Source organism: Geospiza fortis, unplaced genomic scaffold (assembly GCF_000277835.1).
Source record: "Geospiza fortis unplaced genomic scaffold, GeoFor_1.0 scaffold40, whole genome shotgun sequence".
Classification (NCBI taxonomy): Eukaryota; Metazoa; Chordata; class Aves; order Passeriformes; family Thraupidae; genus Geospiza; species Geospiza fortis.
In genome coordinates, this window is record NW_005054297.1 from 16,260,241 (window position 1) to 16,280,682 (window position 20,442).

The window sequence follows — 20,442 nt, forward strand, 5'->3', positions numbered from 1 at the left end:
AAGGCTGGACCTTGCCTCCGCAGGTTATCCTGCGTCCGCGCCCAGCGCTCCGACAGCGGCAGATACTGCAGCTCCTGCAATTGGCACAAGCAGCCAGCGATTACTTAAAGCCACAGCCCTTCTTTTATGCAGGGCGAGCCCAGACATTAGATCGATCGATCTCCGCTTGCTCCGACGGCAGCCGGGATCACCGAGGGAATGCTGGCCTTTTCTACAGATAACGGAGCTTATTTTTAGCTGTTTCGAGCTTGCTGTACGCTGTTTTCACACTTAATTTGTTGATGCAAAAAAAAAGCCACAGGAGGCCTAAACTGAATGGGAGAGCCACAGACACAGCAGCTTTGCTGCTGTCAATGCCCAGGCTTATGTTCAATAGCCCCGATGCAGGCAAATAGCTTTAAACTTTGCATGCTTTTCCTTTAGCGAGGATACATGAGAGAAAGGAAAGAAAAAAAAAAGCACTTGCCCAAAAATCCTCACACTTGTCCACAACTGAGCACAGTAGATGAATCTGCAGACTGGTCGAGCCACACCTACAGCTGGTTATCCCCAGGGAAAACCTCATCTTTACAGCAAACCCCCCCTTTGCCCTTGGTCACTCTCACTGCAGCCTGACCACAGGCTTGTATCTTAAGAGCACCCCGTCCTGGAGGCAGGGAATACTCGCTGCATGCCTGCAGAACAAATAAAGCAGTAAAATACATCATTCTTAAGAAAAACTAGAAAGAATAAGCACCCAAAACCCAGTCATGTATTAAGGTCTGACACAAGACTAATCAAAATGAGTAATTTTTATTCTACGCGCTCATTTGCAAGCTTTAGGAAATTATGCAGCGGTAAAGGCTGGTTAGAAGAAACTGCCAGCTCTTTACTAGAAATATTTGTATTTTTGATGTTGTATGAGAAATATTCCCCTTTAATCACTCAATTTAAGCAGTCTTAACAATTCTTTGGACACTTTACATTTTGGCAGGGCTATTAAGCAGCTGTGTTGCAGCTTTATATTAAGCACTTAGAGGCTTTTTACAGTGTCAGTGGGCTAAGATTGAAAACCATGCCTCACCTCCACAGCAAATTCTCAGGAGAGCAGAGAGCTCAGTTATTGAAAGGACTTGCCCTGCTCTTCCCCGCATCTCTGCTCAGAAGGGAGAGATGAGTCATCTCACTCCAGTTCAGCACGAGTGCTCCCACTATGGACACAGCATCTGATGATGAAAATGGGAATGCTACAGTGAGTTATTTGAGCTGCATCCTTGCACACTGGGACACAACCTGCTTTTTTCCAGCCCACTTTGACAGTAAAAGATCTCAAATTGTCCCTAGTGGCTGTACCATGCTGCAGACCCTTTGGACATGCTAACCACCTTTTTGTTTAGTGTTTCCAAATGAGCTTCTTCGTGGTCTACAGATTTTGTATTTGCTTTCAGTTAAAAGAAATTTGATGCAACAAGGGCATGTACGATCAGCATATACTAAGGACTAACGAGAGGCTAAGACTAAAAATCCAAAACAAAATCAAATAATACTGCCTTTGTAATCTTCATAGTTCTTGCTGCTCCTAAGCCCTGTTGCTCTTTACTGGTGTTGTTTAACCTGTTGCCTCAGTTCAGCTTACCCATTCATAGTTTAACAAATCCAAGAAATCCAGATGGATTTGTATCATCACCTCCTGCTCACAAATACCTTTAGAAAAAACCTGCCAGCCTAAAATAAGAATACCAAGTTACTCATATGCATAGGCAGCCACCTAAAGTAGTCAGACTGACTAGCAGTTAACTTAGTATACTTTTATCTAAGTTCTGAGAGAACTGAAGCTGTAGGTATGGGGACTCACCCAAGAAAAATTTTAACGTTTCCAAAATCTGAAATCCATAATCAGTAAAATACCAAAAGCACTTGTATAATCCAGTAAGGGCCTCTCTTCAGTATTCAAAGACAGGGATGCATATGCTTTGGGCTGGAACATCCAGCAACCTTCTAGTTTATGCTTAACAAGATTCTAGTTGAAAAATCAGTACCAGAAACTGGAAGAACAGAACCAAGCTGGAGCATACAGGATCGCGCAATTTTGGCATTGTTATCCAGATAAATGAAGCAATAAGGATCATCCTCATTTACTTGTCAGAGACTCATGAAGGATCTTCATACCCCTTTACAATTTCTTCTGGCACAGTTTATGAATTTATGTACAGATCAGGCAGATTATTTGGTACCTATTTTTTTCTTTTTTACAAATAACCTATTGGAGGTTACACTTAAACCAAAATATCCCCCTGCCATAAACATGGAAGCTTCAGGAAAGAATGAGAACAGAGTTTAGGGATAAAAAATTTGCCACAAGCAATATTAGAGCGGCGCACCTCTGCCATTGAATGCTACAAAAAAGTTCTCAGCATAACGAGGGAGACCTGGACACTTCTTGCTCTGAGGAAAATTAGCCAGTTAAAAAATCCTTCACATTTTGAAAATTTGACAAGTTCAGGTAGACATATGCCCCACAGCAAAGACACTTGAGAAGGTGAGGCCCAAGGTAGAAGGTTACAGAACACCATAGCTTCAAGATGACAAAAACTACCAAGTCAGGAATGGAATAAATTACGAAGTTTGTCATTCATGTTTGTTTTGTTGGCAGTTTTGCAGCCCAATTACAGGCTTAAGAGTATTTTTCCTGGCAACTAGCTGTTTTTGCTACAGCTTGAGATTCAAACAGACCAGCCTAGGGTCATTTTAGATACAAACAAGGGTGAGGACATATCACTGTCTGAAGAGTTTCCATTGCTCTGCTTTGAAAGCAGGAAGCTCTACAAAAGTCCACATTCCAGAATGAGCAAGAGGGATATTTGTACCAAGCAAACAAACAGCCTTCCTGCCTACATACCTATACCAAATCTTCACATAAGACAGACCCAAGTTACCTCCAAGACATCAGGTTCTGAGCAGTTCTCAAGCTAGAATAGATGGGCATTCCTCGAGTATGCCACAGGAACTTTGCAGACCACAAATATAAGAGCCTGAAGTTTTACAGCAAACTGGCAACTCTGTATTTCCTTCAGAGGATGCGCAACTAGACAGACTAACCATTTCAGGTTTCCCAGCACACTCCTGCTCCTGACCAGGTGGGGTGATGCTGGTATGGGAGCCCCATGTTCTGCTTGCAAATCAAGGCTCTGAAAGCCACAGATAGGCTGTGCCTGGTCAAAAAATCCTAATCACTTTTTTAAAGTTTTTAATCCATGATAAGAGCTGCAAGTCCTTCAAGAGTTACTCAACATAAAAAAGCAACACAGAAAACAGGTTTCGAGTATGTGTGTGCAAATAAGCTAACATTGCCCAATCTGGTAGTAATTATCCAAGCATCACAGTTCACATTTTAAACAAGCACATCCCTTTGGGAAACAAAATATGTACTCATTTGGAGCTGTATTAAAGAAAGAAAAATTCATAAGAACCAATAATGGAAAGTTCCCACTTGCATACCAAAATACAGCAATTGTTGCTTTTTATATTTCAAGAAGCTATATCACACTGATATCTATGTGATAAGGCACCTGCCACAGTTGCCTAGTCTACCCCAGTAACAGATTCAGAAGAAGCATTATAGATCACTGCAACCAAAAACTGCAAAGCACTGGTAAGTTGTGAAGAAAGAGACTCAACTCACTTTGAGGCCATGAAACACCCCAGGGAATCAGGCTGTGTTGTGACAATTTTCCCATGACACAAATGGAGCAGCCATCCTGGAATGTTCATCTCAGTGCTGGGATGCAAGGTGGTCCCTGCCCAGGGAAGGTGGAGAAGGGCTCTGACAATGCCAGTACCAATCCCTCTGCAGCGAGTAGACAGGACAGGCAGATCCAGGTCTCAGGTAAAGCGCAGCAGCTGAACCTCTCACTGGCGTAACTGGCAGGTGGGAACACCTCTGACTGGCAAGGCTGTAATCAGCCTTCTAGTTTCCATCAGCAATACACTTCACAAACAACTAATTTCAAGACTCAGAACTTAAAGGAGTACAAAATTAAGTGTTAAATATAAAAGCATCACAATGCTCTTTTCAAAAAGCATTTTATTATAACAGACTAAATAAAATTTGTTCAGAGTGCAAAAAGCAAATTCATCAATGCAAAGAACAGAAGCACTTAAATGTGTTTTACTATTATACACAGGGCCAAATTAATTCTATTCTTGGAAAGAAGAGTCTGGTTTTTGTAAGCCATTTACTGTCAAACCAAACCACAAGCACTTACTACTAAAATTAAACTTAGAGAGAAATGCTGAGCATTTAAAAAACTTAATAAATTAGTAAGTTTGCAAGCACTTCTGTAACATGTATGGTTACACCCTACTGGAGATGTGCTGAGTTGTATGGAAAAAAACATCATAATTTAAATATTTTTTAATACTGGTACAGTGTCAGTTGTCAACAGGATGTCTTTCTCATCTAAGGAGATATTCCTCTTGGGTATGAAGCATTAGAAATTTATGTCCACTCCATCCTTGTGCTGGTCCAGTCATAAAAACATGATCACCATCATTGGCTGTAGTGTAGAAATTGAGTCACATCTTTGCATAAACTCCAGTCACTCATGTGTCATCAGCTACAGCCTGGAGGTAATTAGGAAGGGACAACAAAAGGGCCATTCATATCCGCTTTGCAGTATGACATTTGACTTGAGGATTTTGGCCCTTATACCACAGTACTTCTACCTGTCCCTGTTCCTTCTTTCCTAGCAAAATCCAGTCCTCTAAGTAAGACTTCACATTAGATATTAGCAGTTTTAGAAATTGATTTCTTAGAAACTCCCCTATTCCGTACCTCCTATAACACCGCCTTGCAGTGTCAGTTCCTCTGCATCACTCAATGCAAAAGCAAGCTAAAGACATGAGCCAAGGAAGCAGTACAACAAACAGGATTTACACCCTCTGCTCCAGCAGCAGACTATTACTGTGATAAAATAAAAATGTCATTAACCCTCTCAAATCAATAAATACACAGTGAAATGAATACTTCTCATTTACTCTTGGCTTCATTTGTGTTAGGCACTGCCTTCTTACCACATGAAATATGCCATCAGTTTTCACCTTGACATACTTCAAGCAGAATTAAGACTCAGAATAGAGCATTTACATGATTGGCTGATAGAGATTTACTGCAATTTCTAATATTTTACTTCTTTTATCTACTAGGTACATCTATGGAGAATCAGATGTTTTTTCCCTGATGTCTAGTGTATGAAACACCAAAGCAGAAAACACTAAAGCAGAGAACCAGCCAAGCAGGATTCCTATGAGTCACTATGTATTTAACACATTTACTTGCAGGCTCTTTATGCTTTTGCAAGCTTTACACAGGATCTTAGGCTCACAGGGATCTTTGTTTTCCAATTTATAAGTCATGCCCACTTTCATGCAATAGCCCTGCAAAGACAGGTCCACATGTAATAATATGGGCTATTTAATTTTACTTCTCTATAACAGCCTGTTTGCTACTTTACAGCTACTTTACAGTTTCTGAATGCTAACATTAGTTCTTGCTTCTCACACAGAATGACTCCTTCCTTCCCTGTAGAAACTCCAGTCTCATAAAAACTAAGTTTACCTCATCTAAGTGATCACTTATTTCTCACTATTTTGTTAAAGCTTTTTGTCTCAGTCCAACTCATCTGAATGACACAGTAGCCACTAGATACCTTATAACTTTTACAAGTTATACTGTCAGTATTTTTCTCACATCTACAAAGCTATTATTATCATTATAAAGTTATTGAAAATGTTGTAATAAGAGCCTATGCTTGATCATAATATGCACTATTAATTTAATTTTTAAGACTGTTTAGAATTTCACCTGAAAAGGTAGTACAAATCAAGAAGGAAACAAGATTGAAACATGTTGCTTTCTTTCTTCTATGACTGCTCCCTTAAATTTTGGAATAGATACCTCTATTTTGCTCTTGTCATTAATTCTTCAGCTTCTTGAAAAAAATAATTACAAGAAATAACAAGGTAGTCATGAAAAGCACTGTGGAAAGCAGCACTGGTAGCCTGAAACATGTTTGTTTCAGTCAAGGAGTAGCTATGGGACAGGAGTAGCTAGGAGTAGCTATAGGACAGGACTCCCAATTCTCTTCAACTGTAACCCATTCTGAACACCCAGGTGTACCATTTAATTTGCTTAACTGACGCATCTTCTAAAAGGTTATTTCCCTCAGAGCCTAGTTTCAGAGTAATTAATGGATTAAAATGTTTTTCTGGATGTTAGAGCTCACAAATTTTCAATCTGTTGCCAAAACATTCTTGTTCATTCATCCTACTTTTATAGAGATATTGAGAATCATCTGAAATTTCCTTGCTTTCCAACTGCTACTCATCAGACACAGGCTTCCCCTCTTCTCTACAGGGGGAAACTACTGTGGTATTACTCAAATATTCTCTGTTACAAAACAGAAAGTATTTTCATTCCTCAAAATCAAGATATTACATTTTGACTTCTAACTGATTTTTCTTTTTTCTTTTTTTTTAAAGTAAGCACAAAAATTATCTCAATTACATATCCTTATTCTCTCTCGTACAAAGTTATGTCCATATCTTGGGAAGCCAGATACACCTGGTATGAAAATGCTAAAGAAAACTGGCCAAGTTTGATGTTAAGTTCTAGAAAATCAAAACTAAAAGTTTTCCTCAGAGACAGCTGCTCTAAACAACAGGACATATAGGTCAAAAGACATGACTGTTCCAAAACTCTTGGGGTCTAGTGATGCAATGTGTACTTCTGCCCCTTAACCTAGATATGCACTTCTCATTTGATAAATATAAACATTTTCTGCTGAACTTCCACAAAGGCCAGGACAAACATTTCTGATAGATGTGCTCATATATTCCAAAATGGAAAAAAAAACCCCATTTTAAACTGCTAAGTTCCTAAGGAAACTAACATCTTGACTCTTACAGTCACGCACATGTCAGGAAATGCCAGTTACAACAGATCACAGATACTAATGGTTAATTTCTATTTCCACCTAGAAATGCTGAAGCCTGCTCAGTCACACCATTTCTAGCATATTCCTCATGTTGTTTCCTGTGTCACATCCACAATTAGTGTTACCCACTGTCAAGGCTCAATACCTTCTCAAATGGCCTTTTCCTCTACTAAGGAAACTTATTAAAGATGGCACCACAACATTCCCAAGTCTGACCAGTAAATAGCAGCACTCCCATGACCATACTAAGAAAAGGACAACAGTGAAACTGAGTTTCTTTTCATCTCTATAGTACCCTGTTTCACAGATACAAATTTGAAGCCCATTTCCATATCAGAATCTGTAGAGAATTACTGAGATGCTTAATTTGGATTAATTTTTTTAACTAGAAAAATAAGAATGGATATTCGTAAGTAAACATTTGACCATCTAATTCTTTTTAAACAGCTTATGTAGTAGTTCTGAATGTAGCAGTTTATGCACTAAAATGAGAAGATAAAATATCTATCAATTCACACTTTGAACAGTTACAAAGCCATTCTAATTACACATTACCCTTTCCTTTGACAGCTAAATCTGCCTTAGAAAAATTTGAAACTAGATTTAAAACCAAGCTAGTACCACACTACTAAAACAATCACGAGCTGCCACAGCCCCAGCCTCATCAGCTGGTGATGTACTGGAGTTTTTTGCTTCCCAAGGGAGCAGCTGGCTCCTAGCCACAGCTGCAGACCTCTCAGGCACACATTCCCACCCCACCCCAGCACTGGCAGTTCTTCACTTCCACTCCTTCCCACTGTGAACCACGGCATGGGGACATACCCAAAACACTTTTGACATGGACAGACCTGTAAAACTAGACCCATAGTAATTTTTTTTACTGGCTTCCCAAAGGAGCCCAAGCATACACAAGGGCTAGGGAAGAGAGGGGAGAGCTGCAAGAGAGGCATCCCCAACCTGACTTATCACAGACATGCTAACCACATATTTAAAGCATCTACTGAAGGGACAATACATTCAAAATTATACTAGTAGAAGTTAAAAAATCAACTCAAATGCAGCAGTGCAAATTTCAGAGCTCAGTGCAGTTGAAGGTTAATGGAAAACTGCTTTCCTTGGCACTTCATGCGCCCATTGTAAATGGCCAATTTCACCATTTCCTCTGTACTTACCACTTTTTGTTTCTTGTTTGAACTTAAAAAACAGGAAAGTAGTCATGAAGTAATGGGAATTACCAGGGGATCAGGGGAAGCACAGTACTCCAGAAAGACTCAACTTGCTTTTGTGATCAGTGTGCAGTTTAACATGTGCTCCTATCACTGCCAGCACACACTCAGCTGTCCAACAATGGAAAAACTCCATGTTCTCATCAGCCACACTGTTCACTACCATCAAATATTCTGGATGCCAAGAGGTTTTCCATCTAGCATTACCCCAGTGCAACAATAGCCCCTGTGAGGTAGAAATCAGACTTTTAGGATTTTTTAACTCAGAAGAGTCTTGGTAAAGGTAGCTGAGCATAGACACCCTCCCCACCCTCCCTAAAGAAACACCAACAGATCAAGTGGGAAGGTTTTATCAGAAGCAGCTGTTACTATTGACAGCTCCAAGGTAACTCTTGCAACAAACAGGTTTGAGGTCAGGGTTTTTTGAGAGATTCCTGCTCAGCTAGAAACATCAGAGCAGCATTGCTCAATCCCATTTAACCCTTTGACAGCAGTCTCTCAACCTCACTCCAATGGGCTAGTTGCAGTTTTGGCAGAAGCCATTGCCAGCAAGTCCTGATTTTGTTCGCAGCTATATTCCACTTCAAATGAGCTCATAAGAAATAACTTTAATCTTTTGCGCAGAAATATATTGGGAACTCTTGGGGAAAAAAGAAAAAAACCACATGACAGTAAAACCAAGCAAATCTAACAGCAAATCGTATCCCAGTCACCTCAGCTTTGGAGATAAAGCAGGAGAGGCTGCAGCAGATTTTGCCAAGAGGCTCAGGCTGGGCTGCCCAGCCTTGAAGTGAAGGAAGTGCTTACTCCAGTACTTTACTCCATTTGGCTAGGCAGCCTGTCCTTCATCCCATCTCACCCTCACACTGGCTCTGACCAAACGTCAGGACAATCCACGTCACCAGCTGGCAAAGAAATGCTCCTTGGCTTGTTTAGCTTTCTGGTTGTGGTGGGCTGACTTGGCTTTCTGCAGGGACAGAGTGGCACCAGAGGAGTCCAGAGCAGGTCCTCCCTCTGGTTCCAGCAAGCTGTTTCTTAGGCTGCATCATGTCACTTCACACTTGCTCCAGTGGGAAGAATGGAAGCACAGCTTTTTTCCTAGTGCAATCAGCTAAGCATGGTTTTTAATTTTTAAAAAAAAAAAGACAGAGAAGCTGAGGCTACTGTCAGTTGGCTATGCAGTAGTTAACCTATGAAAACCCACCTCATGAGTTAAAGCCTAACTTAGAGTTTTTCCCTGAGTTTATCCAGAGTTTGAAAACTACATCAAAGAGTTCCCCAAGTGACACTTCAGACAAATAATTGTATGGGAAGCTAAGATTGTTAGCTATACCAGACTTCACCCCTCACCATAAAGGAAAAAACTCAAACAAACAAACAAAATTAAAACTACTCTTCACAGTGCTCCTTTGAAAAGTGAAATCCTTCAGGATGTTTGCCACAGCTAACTAACAAGTAGTGCTTAAGCATTCCTTACAGCACCATGGCAGAAGAGTCCTCCTCATCCCTGTGGTACTTCCACAAGTGTAAGGCAAAGAGTCTTCAGCAAGTATTTGTTTTAGCCCAGGAAAGGAGAGAGCAATCTCAAAATCAATAACTGGTATGAAAATACATCAGTGTGTCATATGTTGCTCAATTTCATGTGCTCAAACTTAACTGTCCAAGATTTTATATAATTTTATATAATTTTATAATTTTATATAATTTGACAGAGATATTTTTTCTTTCCATCTGCAAAAGACTGACAAAGAGGAGTAAGGAGCAAAATCACTTAGTTTGTTCCATGCAGTTCTCTCTTCCCTCCTTCAAAATCACTTTTTCCTTAATTAAATCCCTGAATATTCTTTAAAAATACCACACATTTAGGCTAGAGCAATCTGTAAAATAGCCTAGAAAAAGCAAATTAGTATGATGGGCTTCTTCTTACTAAACACAACATTTATAAGTATTTGCGAGTTTTAAAATGTTGCAGTAAAAATATTGGAGAGAAGAAACTAGGCCAAGACATTTAATTGTAAGAGTTACGGAAAAAATCATTGTGCTTATTCCACTGTAATTAGAAGATTGCGCAGAAGTTTAGCAGGGAGAATTTCACTTAAAATTTCACAATATCACGTTAGATGACAGGCATCCAAAAATCCTGTATCAAATTGCTTTGAAGATCTCAAACTAGTTCCTTAGGCAGAGAAAGGTGTTTCAACCAAGTGTTTAAAAAAACCCAACCAAACCAATCCCAGAAAACTGGCTAAGAGCCACTGCTCTTACAGCTGAAGCAGACTAGGAGATAAATGCAGTATTTTTAGATTAAATGAAAGCAAGCAGATATTATCCCATGAGAATGTTACATTTTTGCCAGAATACTAAGACAATTTAGTGCTTTTTTGTATACAGACTGTAAAATCACCATGTAGCAGAAGAGTTGAAATGAAATTGATACCGATGTTAGAACATTAGTTATAAATGCAACAGAAATGGCTATGAAAGCCTGCATCAGCTGTGCAGTATAAACATATAACTCTTATAATTTCCTTGACTTCACATTTTTCTTTTCTCAAAAGTTTTCAAAGCAGACCAACAGTTTCTAGTGTAGTATCAAAGTCATTAAGTCATTACATTAAGTCATTACATATTTCAAACAGATTAGAAAAGTTAAGATTAAGCCACATCCAATTCATTCCACTCTATAATTCCAAAGGCATTTCTATATTTTTATTAGTAATTTTAAGACACCATAAATAATGCAGGATTCAATAAATAAAACTGTAACAACTCAGACTTTATTCTGAGTAGCTCAAAAACATATCCACCCCTTAAACACTCTTCCATCCAATGTCAGATAACAAAGCAAGGCCATGTAGATTATCTGTTGAAACTAGTCTTTCCTACAAGGGCAGAACTTGAAGTACATACTTGGAAAGCTACTCAGCCCTGAAGGACTCTCTGACTACAAACATTTAAAAACTCTTTAAAAGAGCATGTGTAGCATGCAGAGGGCACAAAGCCCAATGTCATGGGTTTGATTCTTTTTCTAGCCAACTAATGCTAGAAGTATAGCCTCCACAGGAAAACAGAAACCACTGGAATGGAAACACAAAATTTATTATCAGTATATTAATATTTTCTGAAGCCCTTGCTGAGAAGAGTTCAAACAATTAAAGCCAAAATTGATGAGCTGTGAGTTTTTACCTCAGACTGCAGGTGCTGGATAACAACTGTTAATGCTTCAAACTTTTGGTTACTGGATGTCAGGAATTTTTTCAGCTGCAGGATGATTCCACTTTGGGTCTCACATTTTGTTTTGTACTGTGTTAACTCGGCTGCTTTAGTGCCAGGTGAACGTGCATCTGTGGAAGCCTGAGTCCGTATGCATGAGCTCTTGGCACTCCGCTGCTTGCCCTTGTCAACTAAGAAAACAACAACAACAACGAATCAATATGCATTTCATGCTGAAATCTCACCCCAATGTAAAGAGAGATGCAAAAGAAAGTAGTTATAAATTCCTACAAACACTTGCTGAAATACTAACTAGGAGAAAGGGTTATTTCAGTAGCATTGCAGAGCAGGTACTATCAATTTGTTAATTCCTAACACCATAACTTTGGATACCATGTTCTGTACTTCATCCTCACCTTCAAGTGTTCTGTGGCATACCTTTCAGCATACTCTTCACACTGGGCTTTGAAAAAATACTTTTATAAAATTCAAGATATCTGTCCTCTTATCTGTTCAGTAACTTATTTCTAAAATAAGAGTTGTCCTCTTTTGTGTGCAACATAGAATTCATATTTCCTGCACTCTAAAGTACTGCTGAATACAAAACCATTTTCTCTACATTTCCTTTGTTATTTTTCTTCCTTTTAAATTTTTAATTGTAAAAACCCCCCTCTCTGCAGCTGAGGCCTGAGCTTTATTAACTAGAGGTCTTGCAGCATTTCTTAAAGCTAACAGTTTTCAGTCACAAGGATAAAACATTAAGAAAGCTCTAAAATGCAATATATTTCAATATATATTCACAGTCCTGAAATTACATTATTGATTTAATACTCTTAGTTTTGTGGCAACCTCAATGCTTTCACAGTACACAATCATCTCATGTTAGAGGAAACCAGATTACGTAAATCAGCACTTGACTCATAAACACTGTATTTTCAGGTTTCTCTGCTGCCTTCAGACTGGAAAGGGAGCACAGTACTGCTGTGCAGATAGGGCCAGTCTTCCCCCCTTGATCACAAAGGGAATGAGCAAACAATTTTGCAATAACAGGCTGATGCAATAGATAAATATCCCTTGGCAATTTAATGAAGACATCTAAGCAGATTACTTTGTACAGTTTCATCTTAACAAGATTTCTTCATGATAGAGTGAAAAAACCTGAGAGGTGAGATCTGGATAAAAGAAAGATAGGAACAATCAAAAAAAAAAAAACAAACCAGGGGACAAACTAAGCAACAACACTCAATCTTTTCTGAATCCCAAGCACCTGGTTTGAAGGTTGTCAAATGACCCTACAATCATCCCAGCAGTGTAAGGTTCAATCTCATAACTGGAGAAAGTATTAACAAAAGCTTTAATTCTCAGTTAATGTTAGTCTGACTGACACATCAGCAATGTATTAATACATCAGTATTCCACAGCCTGCATTTGTTTTTAACGTCTTTGAAAATAGTTTTCCTGTTCAAAATAGTAATGTCCTCTATGCCTTCCTTACTGAGCCTGGTATAAAGTGCCTCCTGAGCCTATTAATTTTCCAGATACATCTGCTCTGGGCAAGAATTTTTGCTAGTTAGAGAACTGTCAGCATATCGTGCTTTATAATGTTCAAATGCCCTTGTATTCTTGGAGATCTCCGTACACTTCTGCTCAGAGATGCAGACTGTTAAAGACTGTTAAAATTAGAAACATATCATTGTGCAATTTAATATTAGAGCTATTAAAAGGTGTATCAACCCAAATCAAAACACAAATGTGTAGGATGAAAGCATCAAGCTTGGCTGCCAGTTCTAGCTATTTTTATCACTATTTAACTAACATGACCACTTCTTTTCTCACTGTGTAACAATGTCTTTTAAATAGACACTTTTACACAAATGCCAGTTCACATCTAAGAGCAACTGTGTCAAATTGCCAGCAATCTTATGGACAATACTGTGTGAAGGAAACTGGTTACCTTCTGAAGCTCCTTCAAAAATCACAACAAATAATAATCAAGAAGAGAGGGGAGAAAAAAGAGCAGGGACTAGAGAATAAACATGTAGAGTCAGTTCTTCCCTTCCCTACTGCCTTACATACTCCTACTCTCTCATATATTCCACCTCCCTTCCTGAATGCTCCACTTATGACAAACAGAGAACTAGATCATTATTCTTTATGTAGGAGTATTGGGTAAATTCACTGATACAGATGCTAGTGTCATAATTTAATTAAATATTTGAAATCAGTTTTACAACCACCATGCTGACAGAGCTGTGTTAAACCTGAACAACTGCAGACAATTTTTACGCTGGGGAAAAATTACATCACACAGTTACCTAATGAAAAAGTTTCATTTAAATACAGTGATACAACAGCTAACGACAAATGACAAAAGGCTCCAAATACCCATTGTTTCTGTAGTTCAGCCAGCCTTTATCATTTTGTCAGTTTCATGCCACTGCTTTTATCCTGTTGCCCAGACCACCAAGTATTTTCCAAGAAGCTCATTCAAGCATCCAACCAAGCCAGCCCTTGATACTATACTAAAAAAAGCTGAACAAAAAACATGCATGAAGTGAAACTCAGTGACATTCCTGTTGGCAATTTTATCATAGACATGTGCTATACACAGCCACTTCAAATGCTGAAAAGCATGAGCCCTCTGTAGCATGAACTGCCTCTACAGATTAACACTACTGACACTACGATGTTTATTTATGGCCTACGTACCTCTGGGCAATGACAGATCGTTTCCAGATTTGTATAAAAGGCATGCTGTGGTGTCAAAACAAAAGCCATGCTTTCATTAAGACAAAAGCATCATGAGTCTGATTACTGATACCACCACATCAATGACAGAGTCTAATTTTAAGATGGTATTGGTTAACAGCCACCCTTCTCACTTGGGCCGGTTCACTTGCCGCCTCTATACAGTCAGACTTGAAACACAGAACAATTTCCACCTTTAAATCAGGTTCTGGACTCCTCTCCAGCAGGCTAAAAACCCCTTTACCCAATGGAAAGCTTGGTAAATTGGAAAGCTTGGTAGTTGGAAAGCTTGGTTTTGGAAGACAGAAAAACAGATTTTCAAGTACTGCATGTAGTACTGTAACTGGACAGAACCACCATCTAAACTCCTATCTTTCACACCAGTAAAGAAAAGAAATTGCAGTGATTTTGCAAAGACTGAGCCTTTTGATGATTAAATCATTCACAGAATATTTTATTTGGATCTTGGAAGAGGTCCACAAATCCTCTCACTCCCCCACAGCCATTATATGGATTGGCACAGCAGTCTCTAGTTCACTGGGGAGCACATTAGACCCACTCCAAGCTTCTCTGTGAAGCAAACTGTTTCTCATGCACAGCTTCCCTAGTTAATAGCTGTTCAGAGGCAAGAAATACACAACTGTCAGTACACAGGGTGTGTTCCACAAAGTTACATTGAGGTGCTGGGGTTCTGCCCAGTACTTGACACAGTATTTGTCTGGCTGGCTACTTCAGAGCTTGCGTTGTCCTACTGGTTTCCTGAGCCTCCCTATCTTGTGCATTGTTGCTGGATTACCAGAAAAATCTCTAACACACAATTTCTGGATTGCAGAACCAATTCAAAGCCTTTCTTTGCATATTATGTACTAGGAAGGTATGTGTAGTAGTATCTACACTAACTACAAATTATTTTAAGCAAGAGATTAAATTTCAAAAAACAAATTTCTTAAAAGCATTTAAAATAGACAAATTTATTCACAAGCACAAATAGAAACAACCTCACTTCAATCCCCACACTTACAGTCACAATTGTCTTACCCCCAAGCACCTTGTTTTCACATTCATCATCCAAACTGTTAGCTTCCACAGGTCTTTCAAAACCCACGTGCATCGGGTGTAAGCATTTTTCAAAGAAAAATCCTTGCTCAGCATTTTCTCTTGTGGGAAGATGCAGGCTGGTAAAAACTTTCTGCCTCTCCTCCATTTTCTGGAAAGCCTTGTCTACACATATTAAATTGGTGCTCACTTCTTTGATCAGTAACACCAGATCAGCCTGAGTATTTAATCGAGCTTCCATTTCTTCTCTTACTCGCTGGATTTCCTCAAGCACAGCTCTTATATCCAAGTGACTGGACTTCACCTCTGCTTTGAGATCTTCTTTCACCTGTTGCTGGCTCCTCTGCAATGCTAACACCGTTCTGATTTCCTTCTGAGATGTTTCCACATCATGCTTTAGTGCCTTTTGCCCAGCCTGCATTGCCTCCTGGCTAGCTTTCACTTCTGCCAACAGAGCAGCGATGCACTCCATCCTGATCCCACAGGAGTTTCAGGACCTCTTCCAGTGTCACAGCTTCCACACGGTCTGGGACATCTGTGAGCCAGTATCAGATTTCCCCTGATGGCAAGCCAGCTAGCATACAGCCCTTGGGATGGTATCCTACAAAATTTACAGCACCTTGCAGTGAAGGCACTTGGTAAAAGTCTCATACAAGGTGAGCCAAAGGCACTACATGAAAGACTTCAACAGGTAGGGCTGTAGTCAGAGCTCCTTCTCAGGACTCAGCCAGAGCACTAATCAGTTTAATTGGCAGATTATGCCACACCTGAATTTTTTAAAATCTTTTGCTGACATCATTGTACGTGGGACGTCACCCCAAAAGCCACTCCCAACAGTCATTTGATCTGTGCCTCAATCAAAGTATGCCTGGGCATCAGTAACCAGGTTTGTTGCAATGCAGCCAAACACTGCGAGAACGCACTGGCCCTTCCTGTACGACACGAAGGCTCAAAGGAAGCCCGAATCGCCTGCAGGAGCTGAAAGCCAAACAGTTTAACAGTGTGTAGTTATTTCAATTGTATATTCAACAAGGTGATTATGCACCTCTCCTGCTAATATGAGGTTCAGGTGTACATCTGTGGACACGTTTGATAATGCCCCACTCTCACTGAGTGCTCTCCTTATTCACACAGCAAGCAACACCCTTCTGGCAATCTCTGGAAGAACAGAGTTCCTGAGGAAACTCTCTAATCCACAAACAATAAAGGCTTATCACAGCAATATGGGGGAAATTACTAATGAGATATTTTTGCCATGTTAAGGAGGCCAAGCCTTTTAGCTACCAGGTCTGAGAGTTAACTTTTCTCTGGAAAAGCTAAAGCTTCTTATTTTTAAGCACAAAACTCTTAACTCTAGGCTCCATGTGAAAACAGGTAGATTGATGGCACCAGGCTGTTAGCTGTTGTGTTATACAGCAGTTTAACTACACAGTCACTGGATTCAACTTGAAAAAAATGACCAATACCATGTAGATCTTGGTCTACAGAAGGTGTCAGTCTCTGCTTTCAAAGAGGTGAGCAAGTACTCAGCACGACACCCAGAAAAAAAGGACTCAGACCACACAACCTAGAACTCAGGGTAACTTATACACCACATCTTTGGCCCTGTCATGACTCCAGGATGCTTTAAGAGGCAGTGACGATTCCAGAACAGAAACCCATGCTATCCATCAATAACTTCAGTAACTCCCCTCAGCATTGTTTTGGGCTGGGAAGCATCAGTAGGAATGCCAATAGCCCACACACACAAGATTCAGGATTTCCAAATCACCACAGTGCTGCTGGCCAAAAGGCCAATTTGGGGCTCTTGCCTCCAGTGAAAGTTTACTGCTGGTTTGCCAATGCTCCTCCTACACTAGTCCAGGCACACCAATGGGATCAGGAAGGCACCCTCTACATAGAGCACCTCATGGCTTGCAGGTATTCCCCAACTCTTTTGCTATCACAGCCTCTGATAAATACAAAGTCAATGCTGGAGGTTTTTTCCAAGTCACTGCATCACCTGCCAGAAGGCCAGACATGGATTTTCTGATGGGATTTCCCAGCACAGCTACAGGCCACAGGTATAGTTTCGTCACCTTTTGTCTCCTTGCACCATTCCTAGCTGAATAGCTACCCCATGAACTCCTAAGCATTATTATTCACACAGTCACCACTAAAAACTAGCACATGGGTTGCAGAAGCCCAAACTGAAGTCTGAATCCAGGTAACATGTTTGACAAAAGATTTAGGTAGGTGAAGAGAGCCAGGTAAGAGCAGTAGCAGTACTTCTGCATGCCTTGACCATCAGCTGAGCAGTGTAAGTTTTCATTCCACTCTTCACCGTACCTTAGCAGTTCCTAAAAATCTCACTTGGTGAACCATTTGCAAAGACCTTGTCAGACAGTAAAATCCATCTGAAATTACTTCCACTGGTTCTGTTGTGATAAAGCTGGAAAACAGGTAAAAGGGAGGGTATTTCCAGACTCATGCACGTAACCTCCAAGATCTAAATCTTCCTAGAAACTTTAGGCAGCTAACATGAATCCTGTCTTTATAGTAAGATAAATAGCTCAAGTGCCATCCTGCATAATTTCACTTTCTGATGATTTTAAATGTATGGTTACACAAAGAGTGATTCCATGAAGCAGTGACTTCAGCTGAGTTAACAAAAAAACAAACCCAAAAGACCAAAACCAAATCAAAATACTTGTACCATAAAAAATGTTTGGGGACAAAAATAAAGTCTCCAATTGATACCCCTTGGTCCCTGCAGATACTGACTTAGAGCAGAATCTTAACTACAACATCAGTAAGTGCTTGAAGGAAGCCTTTCTCTACATAAGTTACATTGAAAGCCTGGCTGACAAAGCTCAGGTGAGTAAATTAGGTGCTGTAATTGTCCTTCCTGTCCAGCATCACCAAATCCAAAAGCTGCAGTCTCCTTTCTACAAGTGTGTGCACCCACCCTAATTGCCAAGTATTCTCTGCTATAATGTAATACACTGAAGAAAACCTGTCCTTGGAAGGTGGACTCTTGCTTTATATGAATACATTCATTCCATCCAGAATGCAGTTAATGTGTTTGGTACCTTCCTCACTCAAACTAACATCGGCTGATCGATCATAAGGAATATTTGTCAATTTGTAAAGATCAACCTCTTGACACAGATTTCAGACAGATTTCCTTATTTTCTCCACTCTGGAAGATACTCTTTAAAACCTTACCTAAAATTAAATGTATAGGTTAATATTACAAAGCAAATTTTAAGTCCACAGAAGCTGCTGCTACTCTGAATTTTACAACATGACTCTCAACTGGAATACTTGATAGCCAACAACAGATGGAGAACATTCTATCAATACACAAGTTTCAGAACCTAGAATTCATTGTCTCAGAATTACCCATTTCACCTGTTGCACATCAGCTTCTGCTCCAGCTAAGACGTCTCTATCTTTGATGTGTCTTAAGTGTGTGAACAGTTTTTCCTGTTTAGGAAAAGAACTCCTGATTTCATAGAGTAACATGGATCAACCACTGTTGAGGATTTCCTCTCAATTGTACATTAGGAATTAAGGCAGAACAAAAAAGGACTTATTTCACTTAAATAAAATCTGGTCTATTTTGTGTGAGATATGTTTGACTTTTTTGGGGGGGTGTCTTTTGTTTTGTTTTTAAGGTATTTCTTTTGCATTACAGAGACACAAAAATCTTCTAGACAATTGCCAACCAACAATCACAAAGCACCCCTATTTCTACAGCTCTAATTATGCCTTCCCCACATTACAATGTGTAGAAGTTATTTGAGCAATGCAACAGCAAGACTGATTTGCCATTTAATCTCATGGCTGTAATTTTAAAGCTTGCCTTGTGACAAGCCATGCCCATTAGGAGAGGACAACTTAAGAACACCCATGCAAATAAGGAAGCTGCTGGGTTTAATCTGCAGCAGTACATACACTACATTTGAGAGGACCTGGAAATTCAGCTAGCTGTAAATTACCACCTTAAATTCTTACTAAACTCCTGCTCTGGGCTATAATATAAGCCAGGTTGGAGAAATACACAGGAATAGCAGTCACAAAACTAAATTAATGGTGTCTGCAGACAGCCTGAAAAGGCTGGACTTGGATGGAACTCTTCAAACACCCCCAGGCCCTCCACAGCTTTGTCAACTGTAATTTTTGCCTGCATCCATCTTGGCAAGTGGTGAACACACACTTTCCTCCTGTGCCTCTCACAGTCCAGGCTGGTGATTGTACAAACACAGACTCCTGAAGAAGCGATGTTTTGTTTCTAAGCTCTGCCTCAGGTCTGTCTGTATAAGCTGGTGCAGACAGTCCCAACTTGCTCTGTTCACACTTCAAGCATGCCAGTCAGGAGCCAGTTCTAGTTTGCAGCAAAGAGACTTCATTCTTCAAAGTTGTACCTGGATTATCTGCTCAACTGAAATGCTTAAGATGCTGTACCTCAGAAGCTTCTTTATCTGTGGTCTTAGCTCAAAGCAAACGGGTGACGAGAAACAGCACTTCTCATCTTGCATCTCCCCTGCATCAACATGGTGTGAAGGCCAAGAAGACAACTAAATACTTCCTAAAGCAGTACAGCAGCTCTCCCTTTCCTCTACTCTTACTGTAACCTCTTGAGTTTCCCTTCTTTAATGTTGAGTACTAGTCCATGTCCAGGAACATCAGCTTATTTCAGCTGTCATCAAATCTGTTTCAAGTTGTTCTGAAGAAACCAATCAACCACCACAGAGGCTTTTAAGAAAGATGCAAGAACTGAACAAAATTTAACTTCAGGTAGGGAAACCTGACCTAGATGCTTCAACTGACTCAGCAGGACTAATACACACAGCAGAAATCTCTCTGCATTGCTTTTTTTTTCAGGGGTACAAAGGTTCTTCATCATGTGTTTTTTAAATCCTGAACAGCCTGGAGGGGGAGTGCAGAGTCATCACATATTATTCCAGGCATTCAGTTTGAAGTACTGTTCCTGAAGTCTCTGTCTATCCTCACCCACGGACTTTATTACAGCACTGACTTGTAGCCTCAGCGCAAAATTTTAAATCCATCCCTTTTCATTCCTCATTTCCAGCCAGAACTTGATATTATCTTTATACACACAATAATGAAAAGGAAAGGGAAATTTCAGAAGTATTTATGTTCTTCTAAAATCTCACTATGGTTCCCATCACATCTTTTACTTTATGTACCACAGGTGTGTTTTACAGAAACACTAGTAG

At 39.8% G+C, this 20,442-nt stretch overlaps 1 protein-coding gene across 4 annotated transcripts in view; it reads right to left on the reverse strand.

Annotated features, from left to right (window-relative positions):
- Nucleotides 1-20,442, reverse strand: part of MTUS1 (microtubule associated scaffold protein 1) — an 81,028-nt gene that overhangs the window by 18,241 nt on the left and 42,345 nt on the right. For 3 of the 4 annotated variants that reach the window (XM_031058231.1, XM_031058306.1, XM_005415510.2), the window contains one exon: nt 11,387-11,604. In XM_031058231.1, the coding sequence (XP_030914091.1) occupies nt 11,387-11,604 (218 nt within the window). Of the gene's footprint in view, nt 1-11,386; nt 11,605-15,199; nt 15,938-20,442 lie in introns of those variants that run through there. The other variant, XM_005415508.2, reaches the window with a different exon arrangement.